At 46.9% G+C, this 20,289-nt stretch overlaps 1 protein-coding gene across 7 annotated transcripts in view; it reads left to right on the top strand.

Moving 5' to 3' along the window:
* The window catches only part of RUNX1 (RUNX family transcription factor 1), a 273,689-nt gene that overhangs the window by 190,318 nt on the left and 63,082 nt on the right, over positions 1-20,289 (top strand). For all 7 annotated transcript variants that reach the window (XM_024989859.2, XM_005202080.5, XM_059884951.1 and 4 more), the window contains one exon: positions 11,019-11,123. In XM_024989859.2, the coding sequence (XP_024845627.1) occupies positions 11,019-11,123 (105 nt within the window). The remainder of the gene's footprint in view (positions 1-11,018; positions 11,124-20,289) is intronic.

Genomic DNA, 20,289 nt, shown 5'->3' with positions numbered 1-20,289 from the left:
TCCATACAGGTGGAATTTCTTGAATATGCTTTGCTGTGACTGTGGACCTGGTGGGTTGGTTGCATGTACTCTGCCTGGGGACCCTCACTCTGACCTTGCCTGCCCCATCCGCTTCCTGTGCGTTTCCCTCAGTAAAGTCATCAGCTCCCACATCTGGCGTGGAGGTCAGTTTTGTGTCACATCCTCTGAGACTGGTAAGGGTTAACTCTCCACGTGGGAGTTCCTGGGTGGCTGCTGGTGTGAAGGACCAGCTATGGCAGGCAGGCACACACGGGGGCATGGTGATGCTGAGACCCCAGCACCCGGGAAAGGATGAACGTGGGCCCCAGAGTCCCCAGGAGACTGCCTTCCAAGAATGTACAAAACACAGGAGATTCCACCCTGAACTAGAGAAGCCCTGTGAGGTACCAGTGGACTGGTGCCTGATACAGAGTGGGGACTCATTAAACACCCAAACGAGTGACCACCCCGGCAGTAGAGCCTAGCGGTTACTGCGTGGACAGTCCTACATTCGCCGCTGGGAGGACAGCGTCTCATCCTGGGCACCAGCAACGTTTTGGGTTGATTATTCTTTGTGGTGGGGGCCATGCTCTGCATTTAGGGATGGTTAGTGGCATCTCTGGCCTCTACCCAGTAGAGGAGCATTCTCCCTCCCGGTCCTGGGTGCTCACAACAAGAAATGTCAGCAGAATTTGCCAAATGTCCCTCCCTGGGGGAGAGGTGGAGGCAGGGAGCACTGGATCAGAGCTGTGTGTCCGTGGGCAAGTTCCTTGACCTATCTGAGACAGATTCAAACTTTGTCCAAAGCGGATGGAGTGCAGTGAAGATTGCCTGAGATAAGACAGTCTTTAGGGGTTATTACTTGTCATGGCAAGGTCAATTGCTATGACCCTAATTCTGCAGAGTCGCTGATGGCAGCTCTGTGAGCTCCTAACAAACAATACAACCGGGACCTGCTTTTTTTATTTGTTTAAATGAGTGACTTTTCTGAGACATCAGGCCCTTATCCTGATTCTTTGGCCCTCGTAGAGCTAGCTCTCGGGTCACGAAACAGTTATGTGTGACAGGCACAGCAATTTCAGATCAGCAATGGAAGGGACGAAATTAAATATGTACTGTAATCCGAGGCACTGTTTTTCATGGGAAAAGAAGTCCTCCCAACTTAGCCCTTGCAACTCCTTTGTCCAGACATTAACGGCATGCAAATATTTATGATTCATACATGCCCCTTTAGTTCCCGATCGTATTTTAACAATAAACACTGCCATTTTCACAGTGAGGCAGAATAATCCCTTTGTCCTGTTGCCGGCTCCCCAGGCTGGCACCCAGCGGCATCGCATTCTTCCTGCTCTGTAATTGCTGACTCCACCCAAGTGGAGGGGGCTTTATAGTTGCTCCATGGCGGCACCCTGGACCACACACTTGAGGACCTTCTGGCTGTTCCCCTGCAGGCCATCTTAAGGTTGTATCTCAGCCTGTTGAGAAAACACAAGCCAACATCCACGCGTGTTTTTCTCTTTTGGCCACATCTTAGCAGAGAATCGATACACCTGGCTGTTGGCTTGAAGAGGTGTCTTGCATTCTGCCAAAATCCATGGACTCAAGAGGCCCCCACAGCCATCATGTCCCAATTGATAGTCCTCCGTTTCCTGATAACTACACATGCATCTGTTTGTGCCGATTCTGCAGCTCTTTGGAAGGTAGTGTGACAAAGTATGAGCAGGTGGCCTGCTTGCTGCTTGCACACTTAGGTGTGTGGCCTCACTCTCCTCATCTGTACAATAGGTATACCAGCGCCCTTCATACATACCGCAAAAGGTTTTTAGAGTGATTCAAAGATGATGTCTGTGTAACAAGACTTAGGAAGAAAGAGGTACGACTCACCTCCATGTCATCTTTCTTTCTGCAGGAGACTTTCTAAGGGAGGGGGGCAGAGATCAGGCAGGTGTTAGGCTGTGTCCCGCTGAATCAGCAAGGCAAGAACGATACCATTTCCACTTTCCACTCCTTATTGGCACGGAATTTATGTTCCTTTATCTTCCAAGGAAGCTTGTAAAATGAGAATGCCTGTCAGACACAGCAGGAATTTCATTAATATTCATAAATAACACAGGAATAATAATAATATAATCATCCCAGGCATTTGCTGTATATTTCTGTACATAAACACAGGAATAATAATAATAATAATAATATAGTCATCTCAGGTATAGTCATACCCTGTGATCGACCTGATGTTCTCTGTTTTCACTGGTGAATTGCTCACAGGCTTTGGACCGTCTTTGATCAAAGAAGTATAGTGCCTGTGGCTACTTTTTTAGAACTGTTCTCCACCCCACAGAGGTCATTTCATGAGGGTGCCTCACCCACTACAAGCTCAGGGGCTTTCTGGACCACTTGTCATCTCAGTGGTGACATCTCAGCATGACGAGGTGGTTGTCCAGGTGAACGTCAGGAAGGATGTCCAAGCAGAGAAAACTCAGTGGGAGAGGAGCATCCAGCCAGCAGAGAGGGCCTTGACATCCCATGCTGGGAATCTGGTCTGATACCAGTGAATCAGGGAATTGACATCACCATATACAAATGGTGGGAAGAGGCTAGGGCTGCAGGCTGAAGAGCAGACAGGGCTTTGGGAGCGTAGCTGGGAGCTCAGAGGTGGGATCCAAGGTTGTTTTGGGGTTGAATTTGCAGGGGCTGAACCCCAGGATATGGAGGCAAATGTCACCGTTTCTAGAAATCAGCTCCCTGTAGGCCCCGCCCACCAGGCCCTGCAGTCTTGCCTGGAGCTTCCCTCTTCTTCCTGCTCAGCTACTGGCCCCCACCCGCCCTCCTAGCCTCCTGGAGCAGAGCTGTGGGTGCCAACAGGCTGGCGAGCAGGCCCTGAGGACCCTGATGCCGGTTTCCCTGCAGAATGTCCACCCCTGGGCTTCTCTGTTGCAGCGCCAGGTGGCCTTAGGCTCTGTGTTTCAGGCACTGGGCTGTGGGAACCATCGGTCAGGGCCAGGACTAGGCCAGCCACAGGAGGTCACCATGGTCACCTGTCCCGTGTGGCATTTGGCCTGATGGGTAGAGAGTAGGGAATTGGAGTGCGCCAACCAGAGGGCTCCCCAGGGTGGAAATACGGAGCAGAAGGCGTGGCCTTGGCCTAAAGAAGCTGTGACTCCAAGGCCCTGGAGGTGTTTGGGCTGCAAGGATTAACCTTGGTTGCTCATCCGAGACATGCAGGCACTGGGACACCAAAAGGAAAAAGGAACATCAGAAAGGGACTGTGATATCTATGGGTATGTTGTGCTTAGTCACTCAGTCTTGTCCGACTCTTGGAGATCCCATGAACTATAGCCCGCCAGCCTCCTCTGGAAGAAATGCAAAAATCATGTGAGAGCATCATGGTTCTTTGGGCTTTGGTTAATGCTTCTCATGAAGAGAAGGACTTGTCCAACCATCCCTCTTACTAAAGCAGAGCTCACACCCAGGCCACTGAAAAGGAGAGTCAAACCTTCCAAGTGAAGTCAGACATCATAAAGAACCAGCTGTCAAGCTGCAACTTTACAGAATAATTCACTGATCCATTTATCAAACATTTTTCTATTGCTTCAGAACAGAAGATGCAAAGATTAATAAAAGACCGTCCCTGTCCTCAAACAACTCATTTTTCTAGAACAGCTCCAGAGAAAACACTTGGCATGTTTTGGCTTTTCTCCAAGCAAACTGCTGTTTTTCAAATGCTCCATCATATCCAATGCATGCTGATTTTTTCTGGAAAACTTAGTTCTGTATTTTAAACACTTGGACTTTCAGGCAACTTTGAGGGGGTTGTCCTTGTGCCAATAGCTGGAGACGCCCCCTTGCATTCTTCCTGCATGGCTGCAGGTGCGATGGGAAAAGGACATCTTAAACACGGGCACTTTGCCTCCAAGTGGACACACACTGACATCACCACCTCAGTTCAATTCAGAGAAACCAGGAAATTCTGTGCCACTTGAAGAATCTGTCTTCTATTCAGAAATCCCCAAATAAATAATTATACAGCCCCAGTGTCGAAAATAGTGGTATGTGTTTGGGCAAGGAAATGGTTGAGGAGCAAAAGCATGCATTTTGGCCATTAGCTTGTTCCAGTGGAAAAGTAAAAAACATAAATTAAGATACTTTGTGAAAAACATCCCCGATTCAGATTTCTCCCAGAATCTCTGAGGATTTGTTCATTTTAATACTTAGTTACTGGGTGATCAAAATTAGACCAAGCACAAACCACGTAGGAAGAGGAGAAATTTTCATGCCACATCTCAAAATCTTGTGGCATTTCCAGAATTTGCAAAGAGCAAAACTTGAGCCTTCTCTGGCTTTCTTCGTTTTCCAAAGTTGCGTTTTTGTTTTTTGACTTTTCCTTTCTCACTCTCTTGGTTGCTTAAAGTGTGTGAACTCAACCAGTCTCCCGGCAAAGATGCACAGATGAGTGGAAAATGTCATGCTTGCGTTTCCTTAGCTATGTGACCCCTTTCAGCAGACGGTCCTTGGTGCACACAGCCTGCCCTTGCGTGACAAAGGGCAAGTTTCACATCCCAACCGAAACTGGCCCCAAAAAGGAGAAGATGACTCACAGGGTCCAAACCTTCACCAAGGACAGTGACCGAAACAGTGAGCCCAGTGCGGGCGGCTTGGTTGCCCATGAACCAAATGATCACAAGAGTTCGGACGGAGGGAGACGTGCCCGTGGCCATAGGAGCTCATTGCCATGACCTGATGAACTTCTAAGGACCTACTTCCACTCTCGGGCCCCAGATAATCTTGAGTCACCTTTTCACCTTCTGCTCCTCTCCCCACGCTTGCCCTTGGAGGGGGAGCAGGGCACCCATTTGCAGCAATCCTGAGGTTTCGCCACTTCCAGATGTGGTGAGGAAGTGGCGTGGTGCCTCGGGGCCCTGGCGGAACTGCAGTGTCCAGCCGTGGCTTTATGAGACCACAGCCGGCTGCCCGAGTCCACCAGCCCTGTGGCTGGTAAACGTGGAGCCGGAGAAAGCAGAGACTTGGAGCCTTATCCCTGCCTCACCTTGGAAAGCATGTCCGTGGCAGCCGACGTCCAGGAAGACGCGCCCCGTGACCTTCTTCCCAACTAAATAAAGCACTTAGTTATTCTGTGTTGGCATTTGGATGAACACAGTGGCGTCGAGGGGAATGACACATGCTCTGGGGTGGGGGGTGAGGGGTGGGGGATGGGGGGAACGTTTGGCTGGCTAGTTGTCAAGTGGCTTAGCCAGTTGCAATTGTGCCTTACGAAGGTGGCCAGCTGGCAGGGCAGGAGTGACCTTGAACTTGAAGTTCCAGTTGAATGTGCAGTTTTCCTGATGGGTCTTTAGGCCCCATCCTTGCCTGCCTGTTGGTCCTGTGCACTCCAAGTGGATCTGCTGGAACTTTCTAGAAAAGAGAGGATGAACCTGAAAGAGCTCCATTGGCACCACCTGCCAAACACTAAGGCTCCCCTCACTGCCCACCATCAGACCTCGATGCCGAATTGCCACCAGCCCTGCCTCACGGACTGCCTCCAGCTGTGATCTTTGTGGAATCGTGTTTGTCACATCTTTAATGATAATTAAACTGATATTTGCTAATGCCTTATTTCATGTAATTTGCATAACAGCACTGGGAGATGGAAGGACCATGATCGCCCCTGTTATACAGATGATGAAGCCCCTCAGAGAGGTTAAGTCACTTGCCCAGGGTCGCACAGCTAGCGAGTGGCAGAGCTGGCATTCGAGCCCAGGCAGCCCGCATTGTTAACTGCTAGCACCCCGTGCCTTGGCACTACCACAGGGTTGTGTAATCAAGTTCTCATCTTGTGCTGCTTCCAGGCTTCATAAGTCAAGACAGCCCTTCTCTCCTTCGTGGTTTCTTCCACCTTCTTAATTCAGTCCTACTGTGGGTGCTTCTAAATAGAATTCCTCCTGGACCCAACCACTGGCCAGAACTCAGGGTGCTGTCTGGGTGAGGTTTGTGGGCAGGAGAAGGCAGGTCTGAGTGCTCCCCTTTTCTTGGCTCCCTCCGCTGCAAACCCACAGAGGGCCACCCCCGTGACCCTGCAGTTCGTCCCCTCAGGAGGCCGGGGCCGCAGTCTTTCAGCAACACAGCTGGGGGCACCTCGGGTCCCACCATGGGCTGCAAGGAGCCACCCAGCCTGTCCATGAAAGAACCCACACAGGCTACACATGGGAGCAGTTCTCTCTATGGCAGCCCCGTCTCCCAGCCCTGTGTTTGATCCCGAAAAGCCAATTTCCGGGCAGTGGTTATGGAGCTGAAATGTCTTTTCTTTGCTCTCCTCTGCCTTCCTACTAGTCTACCCACAGCTTGCTGAGAAAAACACTTTGAGAGGCTTTCACTCTCCACACCTACGCACTTAAAATACCAGGCCCATAGGTCATTTTGATGAGGGAATTTGGCTAATAACATATTAGGCCGTGGCTGCATCTACCATCGTGGCAGGTGCTGGCCAAGAAGGGCTGTGTCTCGGCAGGAATGAGCTGGGGCGTGGCTAGGTGTGATGGGGTGTGGTCAGGGTGTGGTGGGGCGTGGCCATGGTGTGGTGGGGGTGTGGGCAGGGCAGAGGGCGGGGCTCCAAGGGTCTGACGTGCCCACTGGCAGCCCCGTCCCCAGGTGTCAAGTTCAGTGCCAGGTCTGCACAGAAGAATACAAGGAAGTGGAAGGCAGAGCTTTCTTAGAGTGGAAAAATGTCACACACACCTGTGAGCCAAATGTCATCACTTACTGCCGCTGTCTATGAGGTCATGGGCAGATGTCGTGGTGTTCAAAGCTGTACACAAGGGCTCCGTTGTGAGCCGGAATACCTCCGCCTTCATGAGCCATGGTTACTGGGGCCAAAACGCCCCACCTAGTAGCTTTTGCCGGACAGACACTTCTTGACTGCACATAAAATGATGGGCATAAAATAGTAGAATTTTAATTATAATTACAAGCAGCGATTTCGCAAATATTCACTTTGGTTGAATTTCCTTCCCAATTCAGTAGGGCAGTCTCTGTGGTTAACCAGGGGGCTGGCATTAAGCACCAGGAGCCTAAATTCAGCTCAGGAAGAAAGTAGTTTTGAACTATAACCCAGGCTCTCAATTAGCTGTTGAGTACGGTTTGGAGCCATTATCATCCCCAGGACTGTGTTCTCTTTTGAGGGCAGTGGCAGAGCATAGCAAAGGGACCACAAGTCTGGATTCCTGGTTCTGGTGCCACTGAGTTTGAAGGTAGAGCTTGGGGACTTCATGAGAATAATATGAAACACAAAGCTGGGAGATCTGGGTTTCCTGTGTATCCAAGCTGTGTGACTTTGGACAAAGCACTCACTCTCTGAGTCTTAGCTTTGTTGTCTGTTAACCAAAGGCAATGAAATCTGTCTTGTTTATTTCATGAGAGTGCTGGAAGGACCAGATAAAACAGTATATAGGAAAGTGCTTGAAAACTTGTAAGTTCTACATAGTCCTGAAAATGCCAACATTAGGAAGACAGTAATCTTTGTTGTCATTTAGGAAATCAAGGATAGGATGGTTGTTAACTTGGTCGCTCAGCCGTGTTTGACTCTTTGCGACGCCATGGACTATACAGTCCATGGAGTTCTCCAGGTCAGAATACTGGAGTGAGTAGCCTTTCCCTTCTCCAGGGGATCTTCCCAACCCAGGGATCGAACCCAGGTCTCCTGCACTGCAGATTCTTTACCAGCTGAGCCACTAAGGAAGCCCAAGAATACTGGAGTGGGTAGCTATTCCTTCTCCAGCGGACCGTCCCAACCCAGGAATTGAACCAGGGTCTCTTGCTTTGCAGGCAGATTCTTTACTAACCATATATATATATATATATAAATATCTGCAGAAGATTATATATGTATGTATGTGAATCACTTGGCTATGCACCTGAAAGACACAACATTGTAAAGCCACTATACTTCAATACAAATTTTTAGAAAACAAAAAACAGGATGGTTATAGGAGGGCCACCATAGGAGTAAGACTGTTTCCAGGGGTAAAACCCACAGGTGAAACCTAGAAAATAGTGGTCACTTGTAGTGCTGCAACTGGAACTCTTTTGACATTTAGTGTTTGTACTGAGTTGAATGTTGCTGTCTTTCAGTCACTCAGTCATGTCTGGCTCTTCGCCACCCCATGGACTGTATCCCATCGGGTTTCTCTGTCCAGGGATTGCCCAGGCAAGAATACTGGAGTGGGTTGCCATTTCCGTCTCCAGGGGATCTTCCCGACCCAGGGGTTGACCTTACATCTCCTGCATTGACAGGTGGATTCTTTACCACTGAGCCACCAGGGAAACCCACTGAGTTGATTAGCATTCCCTAAAAAGTCATGTCCATGGGTAACCTCAGAATGTGACCTTATCTAGAAATAGGGGCTTGGGGATATAGTCAAGTTAAGGGAAAGTCCTACTGGAGTAGGGTATGCCCTAAATCCAGTGACAGGTGTCCTTATAAGGAGAGGGAGATTTGAAGACAGAGGACACGGAGGGAGAGAGGCCATGTGAGGAAGGAGGCACAGATTGGAGTGGTGCAGCCACAAGCCAAGGAGAGCCAAGGATTGCTAGTAACACCAGAAGCTGGGGCAAGACCAAGAAGAATTCTTTCCTGGTAGGGGACGGCCCACTCAGCACCTCAGTTTTGGACTTCTGGCCTCCAGAACTGGGAGACTATAAGTTTCAGTTGTTTTAAGCCACCTGCATGCACGCATGCCAAGTTGCTTCAGTCATGTCCAAGTCTTTGCAACTCTGTGAATGGTAGCCTGCCAGGTTCCTCTGTCCATGGGATTCTCTAGGCAAGAATACTGCAGTGGCATTACTGGAGTTGCCATTTCCTCCTCCAGGGGATCTTTCTGACCCAAGGATCAGACCCATGTCTCTTGCATCTCCTGCATTGGCAGGCGGGTTCTTTACCACTAGTGCCCCCTGGGAAGCCCTTAAGCCACCTGTGCTGTGCTTTAGTCTCTCAGTTGTGTCTGACTCTTTACGACCCCATGGACTGTAACCTGCCAGGCTCCTTTGTTCATGGGGATTCTCCAGGCAAGAATACTGGAGTGGGTTGTCATGCCCTCCTCCAAGGGATTGTCCCAACCTAGGAACCAAACCAGGGTCTCCTGCATTGCAATCAAGTTCTTAACCAGCTGAGCTACCAGAGAAGCCCTTAAGCCACCTGCTGCTGCTGCTGCTGCTGCTGCTGCTGCTGCTAAGTCACTTCAGTCGTGTCCAACTCTGCAACCCCATAGACAGCAGCCCAGCAGTCTCCCTGTCCCTGGGATTCTCCAGGCAAGAACACTGGAATGGGCTGCCATTTCCTTCTCCAATGCATGAAAGTGAAAGCGAAGTCACTCAGTCCTATCCGACTCTTAGTGACCCCATGGACTACAGCCTACCAGGCTCCTCCATCCATGGGATTTTCCAGGCAAGAGTACTGGAGTGGGGTGCCATTGCCTTCTCTGTTTAAGCCACCTAGTTTGTGATAATTTGTTACAGCAGCCCTAGGAAGGAAAGACAGTGTTTTAATGGAATCTGAAATGCTGGGGTTTCAGGCAGCAGGGGAAACACCCTGGGTGCAGGCACATGCCTACCTGTGGAGATGGACAATGGAATTTATCTCAAAGATAAAACCAGAGTGAACAGTGACACTGCATGTATCCCATGAACGCCTTCGTTTTGCAAACCAGGAACCTGAGATCTGGAGAAGTTTAAGATGTGTACAGGAACCTAAATCTTCTGTCTTGCAGGGAGAGCTCTGCCTCTCTCTTTCTCTCTCTCTACACACACAGACACAAACACACACCCCCCTTTAAATACCATATGCCGGATGCTGTTTTAATGATTTTACTTGTATTAACTCATTTAACCTCCTCCACAATTCTATGGGCTTCCCAAATAGAATCCGCCTGCCAATGCAGGAGCTGTAAGAGACACAGATTCGATCCCTGGGTCTGGAAGATCCCTTGGAGGAGGGCACGGTAACCCACTCCAGTATTCTTGCCTGGAAAATCCCACGAACAGACGAGCCTGGAAGGCTATAGTCCATAGGGTCATACAGAGTCAGACACGACTGAAATGATTTAGCACGCACACAGGCACAATTCTATAAGGTAGGAGAAGTTACGTGTACCCATCTTCAAGGTGAGGACACAGGCACAGGGAAGACTAGTGACTTGTTTAAGGTCAGTTAGCCGGAATTCAAACCCAGAGGACATTCTCTGAACCACTTTGCCAAGAAGAAATGCTTTTAAATAACTAATGTATTTATATATTAATAGTTTTATTATAAATTATGTTTTAAACAATTTTTTAATTATTAAAAACACTGCATGACATGTATGCAATGAGTACATACTCACATTTTGTGAGTATGTATAAGACACTTAGATGGAAATCCACATGCATATTTATGCTCCGAATTGTCACTGAATCTCAGTCTGTCAATTACATATCCTTCTGTCTGGCCAACCCCGTGTGTGCCTATGGCATAATCAAAATAATATTTTAAATCACCAACAATTAGTATTTTCAAAATACAGAGAGAATCATTCCAATTAAGCCTATCCTCAGAAATTCTCTCTCTCCTAATCCTTGGAGGTACAAAGAACATTAGAGGGGAAAGACAAAAATGGGTTCTCTTACTCCTTTTGCTCTGAGCTTATTGAAAGGGACGACATGGGGGTTTCTAGCTGCCAATCTGCCCATATGTTCCTGGGCTCTCGACCTAAAAGTAAACACATCTGAATCTCTCTTGATCCTGTGTTATTAATGACCAAACGAAAGCCATGTGACTACCAGACATGCCACATCTAGACAGCATAGTTGTACTTTCCAGAATGTCAGCAAAGCCAAACTAAAAGGAGTATTGGAAAAACCGACAACGTGCGCTCAAGCCCTGCCCCCTTTCCAGGACGAGGGCTGGAAAGCATACATTAATTTTGAATTACCCAGCAAATATAATCAGGCCATCGCCTCATCCTTCTTTGCTCTCTTTTGTGTTCCAACAGGGAAAAGCTTCACTCTGACCATCACCGTCTTCACAAACCCACCGCAAGTCGCCACCTACCACAGAGCCATCAAAATCACAGTGGATGGACCCCGAGAACCTCGAAGTAAGTGGGCCCCCTTTGGGGCTGGCACCCCCCCCAACCCCGCCCCAGTTGGTACACTCAGGCATCAGGGACCATGTCTTCGAAGCCTTGTGTTCAATCAGCATCATCCAGATGTGGCTGAAACCTCTGCCAGAGGGGAATGTCAGGCCCCTGTAGAGAGAGAGAATTTTACTTTTGACATTCTCACTTGTCAAAGGCTGTCTCTGGGCTCCAGGCTCTTTTTTTCGAAGCATCCTTTTAGAGGGCAGAAGGAAATCAGACTGACTCAAGTGCATGTTAGAATCATTTGGGGACAGCACGGGCCTAAGGACCAAATACATGGTAAAGGTCCATGGAAGACTGGCCAGGCACAGAGGTGGCCCCAAAAAGGCCAGAGGGTCAGAGTGGACCACAGAGGGCTGATTACCATCCATGCCGGTCTTTTACTCATTTGGAGGCTGGAGATGAAATCTATCCAAATGACCCTTTTCTTTCTGTGCCACAGATTGAAATCTTATGACAGGATTGTTTAAAATAGAGAATGGGAGGCGGGAGGAATGCCTGGGGGAAAACCAGCAAATATAGAAAGATGGTACCAGAAAAATAGCTCCTGCGAGAAAAGTTTTTTTAAAAAAGGAGTGGGGTTGTTTAGTCTGCAGAAAAATGTCTTCACGGTGACTTAATGACTATCTTTGAGTAAACACAAGAGTAGCACTCTTTTCCAGAACCACACCCTTCCCTTGGATGGAGGCTGGGTTACACTTGCAGATCGCTGGAGCTGCCTGGAGCCCCAGCCCGGCATCTGCATGCCTTCTAACCATGTCAGGCCCCCAGTGGAAAATTAATATCCTCTATTCTCAGGGTGGGGGTAAGGGGTGAAAAACTGGGCTTCCTGCTAGGCCAGGAAGTTGAGATGCAGGTGTGTCAGGTTGTAAAGCGAAGTGGTTAAGAATTTTGAGTGCTGGGCTAAACAAGTGGAGTGCGGGGCTGAGGTGCTTAAGCTTTCAGGAAGTTACGGAGCCTCTCTGAACCTCAGTTTCTTCATCTGTAAAATGGGGATGTTAATGAGAGCTTCTCTGTAACTTGAAGGAGACAGTGCTGTGTGCCTGGCACGGAGAATGAAATCAGGAAATGCCGGCGATCCCCAGTTGTGCCTCCCTGTCTGTGTCTCAGGGTGCCCCTCCATCCCCTGCCCCCCAGTCCAAGAGGACCTGCCCTGTGGTGGTGTTGGTGCCCCCGGGCACGGCTGTCTATAGGTCATCCTGTGAGCATTACAACTCGTGGCAGTCTTCCCTGGAGTCCCGGCCACAGCCTCATGGTACGTTGATCACCCCGGGCGCTGTGTCGGTCAACCACACCACCAGGGACCACCCGTCAGGACAAGCTGTCCGTTCACCATCTCTTTGGTGCCCTTCGCCTGTTCTCTTTCTGACCTTATTTCCCCCGCCCTGCAGATTGTTCTCTTTAAGTACCTGGAGATGTTCTGGCCACACCCAGACTCAGGAAACTCCGGGACTTGGTAACCACCCCCGATTCCCATTTCTGTGTGAAAAGAAAACCGCAGGCGCAGAACCACACAGTTCCAACCAAACCCAGCTTGGGAGCTTTCCAAAGTAGGAACGGCAAATTGAAGACTCCTAGTGACCCTGCGTTAAACACGCCAGACGCACCACACAGGCACCCTGGCGTTCTGCAGAGGACCAAAGAGGAAGCAGGCTCAGATTACAGCAGGCGCGGGATGGGGGGCAGGCTGCTGTGAGGTTTAAGGCGGTTGACCTTGAGGATACTTAAACTTCCAGAAAGGCTCACTCAGGAGGCTGTAGAATCCCTTTCTTGAAAAATAGAAGCAGGTGGACTTCCCTGGTGGTCCAGTGGTTAAGACTTCTCCTTCCAGCGCAGCAGGTGTGAGTTCCATCCTTGCTCATGGAGCTGAGATCCCACATCCCTTGTGACCAAAACACTGAAACATAAAACAGAAACAATCTTGTAACAAATTCAATGAAGACTTAAAAAAAAATAAGCACACAAAATTTAAAAAATAAAAATGGAAGCAGGAGGTTAAGAGATACAAATGATGATGTATAAAATAAATAAGATACAAGGATATATAGTTGGAGGAGGGGATGGCAACTCACTCCATGGATAGAGGAGTCTGGTGACTACAGTCCATGGCATCACAAGGAGTCAAAAATGACTGAGCGACCAACACACACGCACACAAGGATATATAGTACTACAGGGAGTATGACCGATATTTTTATAATAACTATAAATGGAATATAACCTTTAAAGCTTGTGCATCACTATGTTGTACACCTGAAACTTATTAATATATAATACTGTACATAAGCTATGAAAAGTGAAAGTGAAAGTCACATCTGACTCTTCGTGACCCCATGATATAGCCTGTGGAATTTTCCAGGCCAGAATGCTGAAGTGGGTAGCCTTTCCCTTCTCCAGGGGAATCTTCCCAACCCGGGGATTGAGCCCAGGTCTCCCTCATTGCAGGCAGATTCTTTACCAGCTGAGCCACACAGGAAGCCCAAGAATACTGGAGTGGATATCCCTTCTCCAGCAGATCTTTCCAACCCAGGAATCAAACCGGGGTCTCCGAGGTCTCCTGCACTGCAGGCAGATTCTTTACTGAGCTATCTGGGAAACCCTGTACCTCAGTTTAAAAAAAAAAACATTTAAGTACACGTAGAAAAAACAGCCACCTCTGGGAGAGTTCAAAGGCAAACCCACCAGCAGGAAAAAACTTAAATCAAGAGATCCCTCCATATGCCTTCCACTGTCCCTCTTCATTGATGCATAAAAAAAGACAGTTTTTGCTGTATAGCCAGTATTTTCCTGTAACATTCAAAGAACTAACAGTGATTGAACTTCAAAGAATAAATGATGAGCGCTTGAATTTTTAAGAACTGGCAGTCAGAGGGGAAAAATATGTGATTGTAATGGGCTGCCTGTATATACAGTGGACTCTACTTCCTGCTGCTTTATGACTTAAGAAAACAGTCATTATTGAGAAGTGTTTTAGAGTAGGCAGAAGGGATTGGCTCCAAAGAGGCACCCATTTTTACGGAGTCTTTCCTGCCAAATGGAATTTGGGGTCTGGGGAAAAATTGACTTAAAAAGCAAATTAAATTATATATATATATATTTATAAGTATATATAAGAATATATGTAAGTATGATCTAAAGAGGTATTACAGGCTTAAGTAGAGAGTGTCTATTTCACAAGGGACTTCTAGAAAAAAGTCAAACGCACAGTCTCCCAGGGTGACTGTGGTAATGTTGCCTTTTCACTCTTGGAAGCTCAGCAGGCCTTCAGCATACGTTTTTCTTATTATCCTTTGGATGTCTTGATTCAAGGTGGGAACTACTTTTTGACGAAACTGTGTTCACAGCCACTTTTTTTTTTTTTTTAAGAGAAGTTAACCAGAATTCCCCCACCCCCACAACTTTATTGAGATATCGTTGGCTTATTGTGTCAGTTTAAGGTTTACAACATGATTATTTGATATATGTCTATATTGAGAAATGATTACCGCAGTGAGATCAGTTAACACATCCTTCAGGTCATATAGTGACAGTTTGTCTGTTGAGAACTTTTAAGATCCACCCTCTTAGCAGTTTTCTAATATATAATGTGGTGCTGTTAACTACAGTTCCAGACATGGCAACGGCACCCCACTCCAGTACTCTCACCTGGAAAATCCCATGGACGGAGGAGCCTGGTGGGCTGCAGTCCATGGGGTCGCTAAGAGTCGGACACGAGTGAGCAACTTTACTTTCACTTTTCACTTTCCTGCATTGGAGAAGGAAATGGCAACCCACTCCAGTGTTCTTGCCTGGAGAATCCCAGGGATGGGGGAGCCTGGTGGGCTGCCGTCTATGGGGTCACACAGAGTCGGGCACGACTGAAGTGACTTAGCAGCAGCAGTTACTATAGTTCACGATATACATTAGGTCCCCAGAACTTTTTCATCTTCTAACTGAAAGTTTGTACCCTTTAATCCCTTTCCCCATCCCCTACCCCTAGCCACCACCAATCTACTCTCTGTTTCTGTGAGTTTGTGGGTTTTTTTCTCCCCGTCCCCTACCCCTAGCCACCACCAATCTACTCTCTGTTTCTGTGAGTTTGTGGTTTTTTGTTTTTGTTTTTTTTCCATAAGATTCCACATATAAGTGAGGTGATATAGTATTTGTCTTTCTCTGTGTGACTTATTTCACTTAGCGCAACACTCTCAAAGCCCATCCATGTTGCAAATGGTAAATAGCAGGGTATCTTTTATACGCTTGAATAATGTTCCTCTGCGCGTGTGTGTATGTAACACATCTTCTGATTGTTATCATGTTTTGAGTATTGTGAATTATTCTTTCCAATGCAGTTTGAGGGCTTCCCTAGTAGCTCAGCTGGTAAAGAATCTACTGGCAATGCAGGAGACCCCAGTTTGATTCCTGGGACAGGTAGATCCCCTGGAGAAGGGATAGGCCACCCACTCCAGTATTCTTGGACTTCCCTGGTGGCTCAGAATTTCTGGTAAACAATCTGCCTGCAGTAGCAGGAGACCTGGGTTCTATCCCTGGGTTGAGAAGATCCCTGGAGAAGGGAATGGCTACCCACTCCAGTATTCTGGCCTGGAGAATTCTGTGGACAGAGGAGCCTGGCAGGCTACAACCCATGGGGTCACTAAGAGTCAGACACAACTGAGCGACTTTCACTTTCAGTGCAGTTTTAAGAGAGGTCATTGCATGTAAATTAGAATGCCCAGGCAGTGTCAAATCTATAGTAACATCTCCCAAGTCCCTTCCATCATTATTATGGTGCTGTGAATTCTGGGTGATTCTGGCAACATGGTTCCAGCATAGCCAAGTTGAATCGTTTTGAAAAGTTCTTTTGTTTCGTGAAATTAATGACTATGAGAGCTCAAAGGGACCTGAGAGAGCCTTCAGGGCTAATTGCCTCGTTGATAAGGGAAAGCAGCCACAGAGAAATGAAATGATCTGCTTAGGCTGGAAAGAAAGAGTTGGTGATGAAGCCAGAATTACAATGAGGAGCTCCTGATGCCTCATACTAATCCACTCTATCCATCCATTCCTCTGTCCGTCCATGCATTTACCTCTCCATCCCGCACCATACTATCTGCACATGACCTATTCTAGACTCTCTGACCTGGCCCCAGTACTCTCATTTTTGAAACTAGTTGTTAGCTTGTATGACCTCTCACATTTGTCCCAGCTCCAAGATTGTCTAGATAGGGCAATTCCCAGTGCCTGAGGGCAGGCATGGAGCCTTCAACTTAAAGCATTTCTGCAAAAACCGGAAGGAAAGCTTATCTCATTCAGCCTTCCAGTAAGATAATTAAGAAAAGGACAAAGAATTAGGGAACATGCCGCTGCTAGTCTGCTGGCTAGGCTGATGGAATCACTTGATGTTTCCCAACCAATTTCTTGGTTTTCAGTGGCGAAGTTGTAGCAAAAAGTGTCTTCCAAAGAAAAAGGAAAATTTTTTTTCCCATTTCAGGTGATCACTTGCCTTTTTCCATAACTGACCTGCCCCTTAGTAAGTCAAAAACTTGTGTTTCCCACATCTTGTGGGGTTATTTGTATATCTCAGGTGAATAGAGAAATGATTAATTGTTGAAAAATTAAAATTATTATGGGGAAAGAACGCCAGCAGAAGGTAGCTTCTGCTGGAATAGTACTTGTAACTGCAAGGTGGGCCCTGTTTTCAGTTTGTAAGTAGAACATTTAGAAGCTTGTCAACATATTAAAAAATGGTCTTCTCTTTAAGCATGAAAGATTGAGTGAAAAGAGTTTTCAAGGAAAGGATATTTGAGATTGCTTTTATGTATTTTTTTAATATTTCAGGGAACCTAATGGGAAATTCCAGCACTCAGCCCATGTGTCTGTAATTTAGCCCATGTGTCTGTAATATGATAATGTTGAGATATCAAAGTGTATTCTCTGCAGATATTTCACTAAGTAATTTGAATGCGTGACTTAGTGCCATAGAGGAAGATACTTTGCTAAGGAGGGGTTGAGGGGCAGGGCAGGGGTGGGAGTGTCCCAATGGGGTGGACTCAGGATTGGACAGTCACTGTGAGGGCATGACCCACCACCTGGCTGGCCAGGTGTCCGTTACATCTAGAACACTGAGTAACTAAAAATTTAAAAGGTTCATAAAACAAATATTCACTGTTTGTAGGACAACTTCTGCCCTCGAGTTAATGGAGCCCTTCTCGGTACCTGCTGTGTTTGAACTCTTGAGATTCAGAGTAACAGGATAGCTAGGTGGAGCTGTGACTTAAAAACTTTTGAATATGCTACTTTCTGGGGCATTAGCCTTCTTGCCAACTAACAACATTTTTATGGAGAGTTATAGTTGAAATTGGTCGATTTAAAATAGACTTCATTCCTCATCACTCAGTTGCTTTTGTTAAGGACTTTACTGAGACTATATCACACGAATATAACTTTTTTATATGATGTTGAATGCAAATAGCAAAGCTATAAAATATATATATTATATATATATATATAGAGAGAGAGAGAGAGAGAGAGAAAGATATATATATAGAGAGAGAAACAGAGTCTTTGTTTATGGCGAGTATGTTTCAAATAAAAAAGAAATGCATGAAAGATGCCTATAAACTTATGGTGATCATGGACCGAAAAATATTTGAAATTAAGTTTACCCAGAGAAGTATGGGATGAGCAGAAATGCTTATGGATTGCTCTGGTGATTGACTAATGTACAATTTTCTTTTAAAATGTTGTTTTCTCTTAATAATAAAAATACCTGATAATAATAATAATAATAATGGGCTTCCTTAGTGGCTCAGATGGTAAAGAATGTGCCTGCAATGCAGGAGACCCAGGTTCCATCCCCTGGAGAAGGGAATGGCTACCCAGTATTCTTGCCTGGACAATTCCATGGACAGAGGAGCCTGGAGGACTGTACAGTCCATGGGATCGCAGAGTCAGACATGACTAAGCGACTAACTCTGTCACTTTCACTTTCAATAATAACAATATGAAACACTCTGATAGTGCTGACTATTTGCTCAGCACTGTACAAAGAGCCACACGTACCTTAATTGACATAATTTTTGCAAGATCAGGTAAGGATAGATCCTTACACAAAGAGAAATCCAGTCCCTTGCCCAAGGTCACACTGTTAGTTCGTAAGCCAGAACTGAAACACAGCCATCCAGACACTGCCATCCACAGACGCCAAAGTCTTATTTTTAAGAACTACACCAGCTGCTACTTGAGCTTTATTGTATTGAAATTTTCTATGCAGAATTTTTTTATTAGAGTTTATCAATAAAAATTCTGGTTCAGTTTTCTTCAAGGAAGCAGAGCCTCATAGTCTTGACATTCATCATTTTTGTACCAACGGGATGGAACCAGCATTTTCCCTGGGGTGAGGATGCTGTTGAATGTACCACCCACACTGCCATACAGGCTGACAGTGGGTTCCATGTCTGTCACCAGGGTCTGCTTAGGGGCCTGGCATCTGGGGACCTGAAGCAAGGGTGGTGCCCAACGTAAACCTCTCCCTCCAGCAGAGGCAGGCAGGAAAAGTGAGTAATGTGACAAAAATGACCACAAACCAGCTGTCCAAGTCCAGTTCCCCCTTCAGCAAAGAGATTCCCAGAGGTCCCACGTGCACAGTGCTTCTTACTGTTTAGTCAGTTGTGTCCGACTCTCTTGCGACCCCATGGACTGTAGCCCACCAGACTTCTCTGCCCATGGGATTTCCCAGGCAAGAATACTGGAGCAGGTTGCCATTTCCTTCTCCAGGGGATCTTCCCAAGGTAGGGATCGAACCTGCGTCTCCCACATTGGCAGGAGGATTCATTACCACTGAGCCACCAGGAAGCCCATGCAGCCTGCTAGGAGGATGCAAATTTTTTCATTTTTCGCCCCTGACTGGTTAGTGGAATGCCAGATGGTTTTCCAGATCTGTGATCTCAGGATTGTAATTATCAATCCCTAATCACCTGGGATTAATCATCTGTTCTCTGGGAATTGCTTTAAGCACGTCCTCTACGTAATGAACGATCATCACTTAATCCCCCTTTCCCTGGATTCTTCAGATGCTGGATTTGGACTTTCATTCTTTCTAGATGAAATCGTGATCCCCAAAAGAAAAAAAAAAAAAAGAAGAATTCTTTCTTTCCTCTCACTCAAATATAAAGGAGACAGAGGGTCAGAGAGGTAGAATGTTCTGCTTAGATTCCTCCCTCCCACTGTGACGGCACTTTGGTGCTAAGATGGACATTCTGGGGTGACTTCCACTGGAGCTATAATCCCCGCTGTGCTAAGCTCCTCAATTACCTGATGACTGGGCAAAAGCAGTTTTTAAAGCACTAATAATCCTGCCTAAATGTTCCCAATGAATTTTAGAATGTCTTTCTGTTTGTTATTCTTAGTAGCATCAAACTAGACCAAGAAGTATTCAATATAGATAAAGACTCCCACAGGCTTCCCAGATGGCTCAGTGGTAAAGAACCCGCCTCACAATGCCAAAGATGCAGGCTCAATCCCTGGGTCAGGAAGATCCCCTGGAGGAGGAAATGGCAACTCACTGCTGTATTCTTGCCTAGACAATCCCACAGACAAAGAACCTGGTGGGCTACACAGTCGACAGGGTCTCAAAAGAGTGGAATACAACTTAGCAACTAAACAACAAAGACTTCCATGACTCTTGAGTTTTTAGTGAACTTATCTCGACTTCCCTGATAGCTCAGTTGGTAAAGAATCCACCTGCAATGCAGGAGACCCTGGTTTGATTCCTGGGTCGGGAAGATCCGCTAGAGAAGAGATAGGCTACCCAATCCAGGATATTCTTGGGCTTCCCTGGTGGCTCAGCTGATAAAGAATCCAGCTGCAATGCAGGAGACCTGGGTTTGATCCCTGGGTTGGGAAGGTCTCCCAGAGAAGTGAAAGGCTACCCAGTCCAGTATTCTGGCTTGGAGAATTCCATGGACTGTATAGTCCATGGGGTCGCAAAAAATCAGACGTGACTGAGCGACTTTTCCTTTACATTCCCTTCACATCCAGGCTAAGGTCTGAAAGAGCCCTTCGGATGAGAGGGATGTAAGAGGACCCTGGAGGGAGTAAGCTTCTGCCCCTGGAAGCAGTGATAAGCCACTTCATTAGCTCACCAGGACCT

The sequence above is a fragment of the Bos taurus genome, chromosome 1 (assembly GCF_002263795.3).
Source record: "Bos taurus isolate L1 Dominette 01449 registration number 42190680 breed Hereford chromosome 1, ARS-UCD2.0, whole genome shotgun sequence".
NCBI lineage: Eukaryota > Metazoa > Chordata > Mammalia > Artiodactyla > Bovidae > Bos > Bos taurus.
Note: the sequence above shows the minus strand (reverse complement) of the source record. Positions and strands in the feature narration are given on the sequence as shown.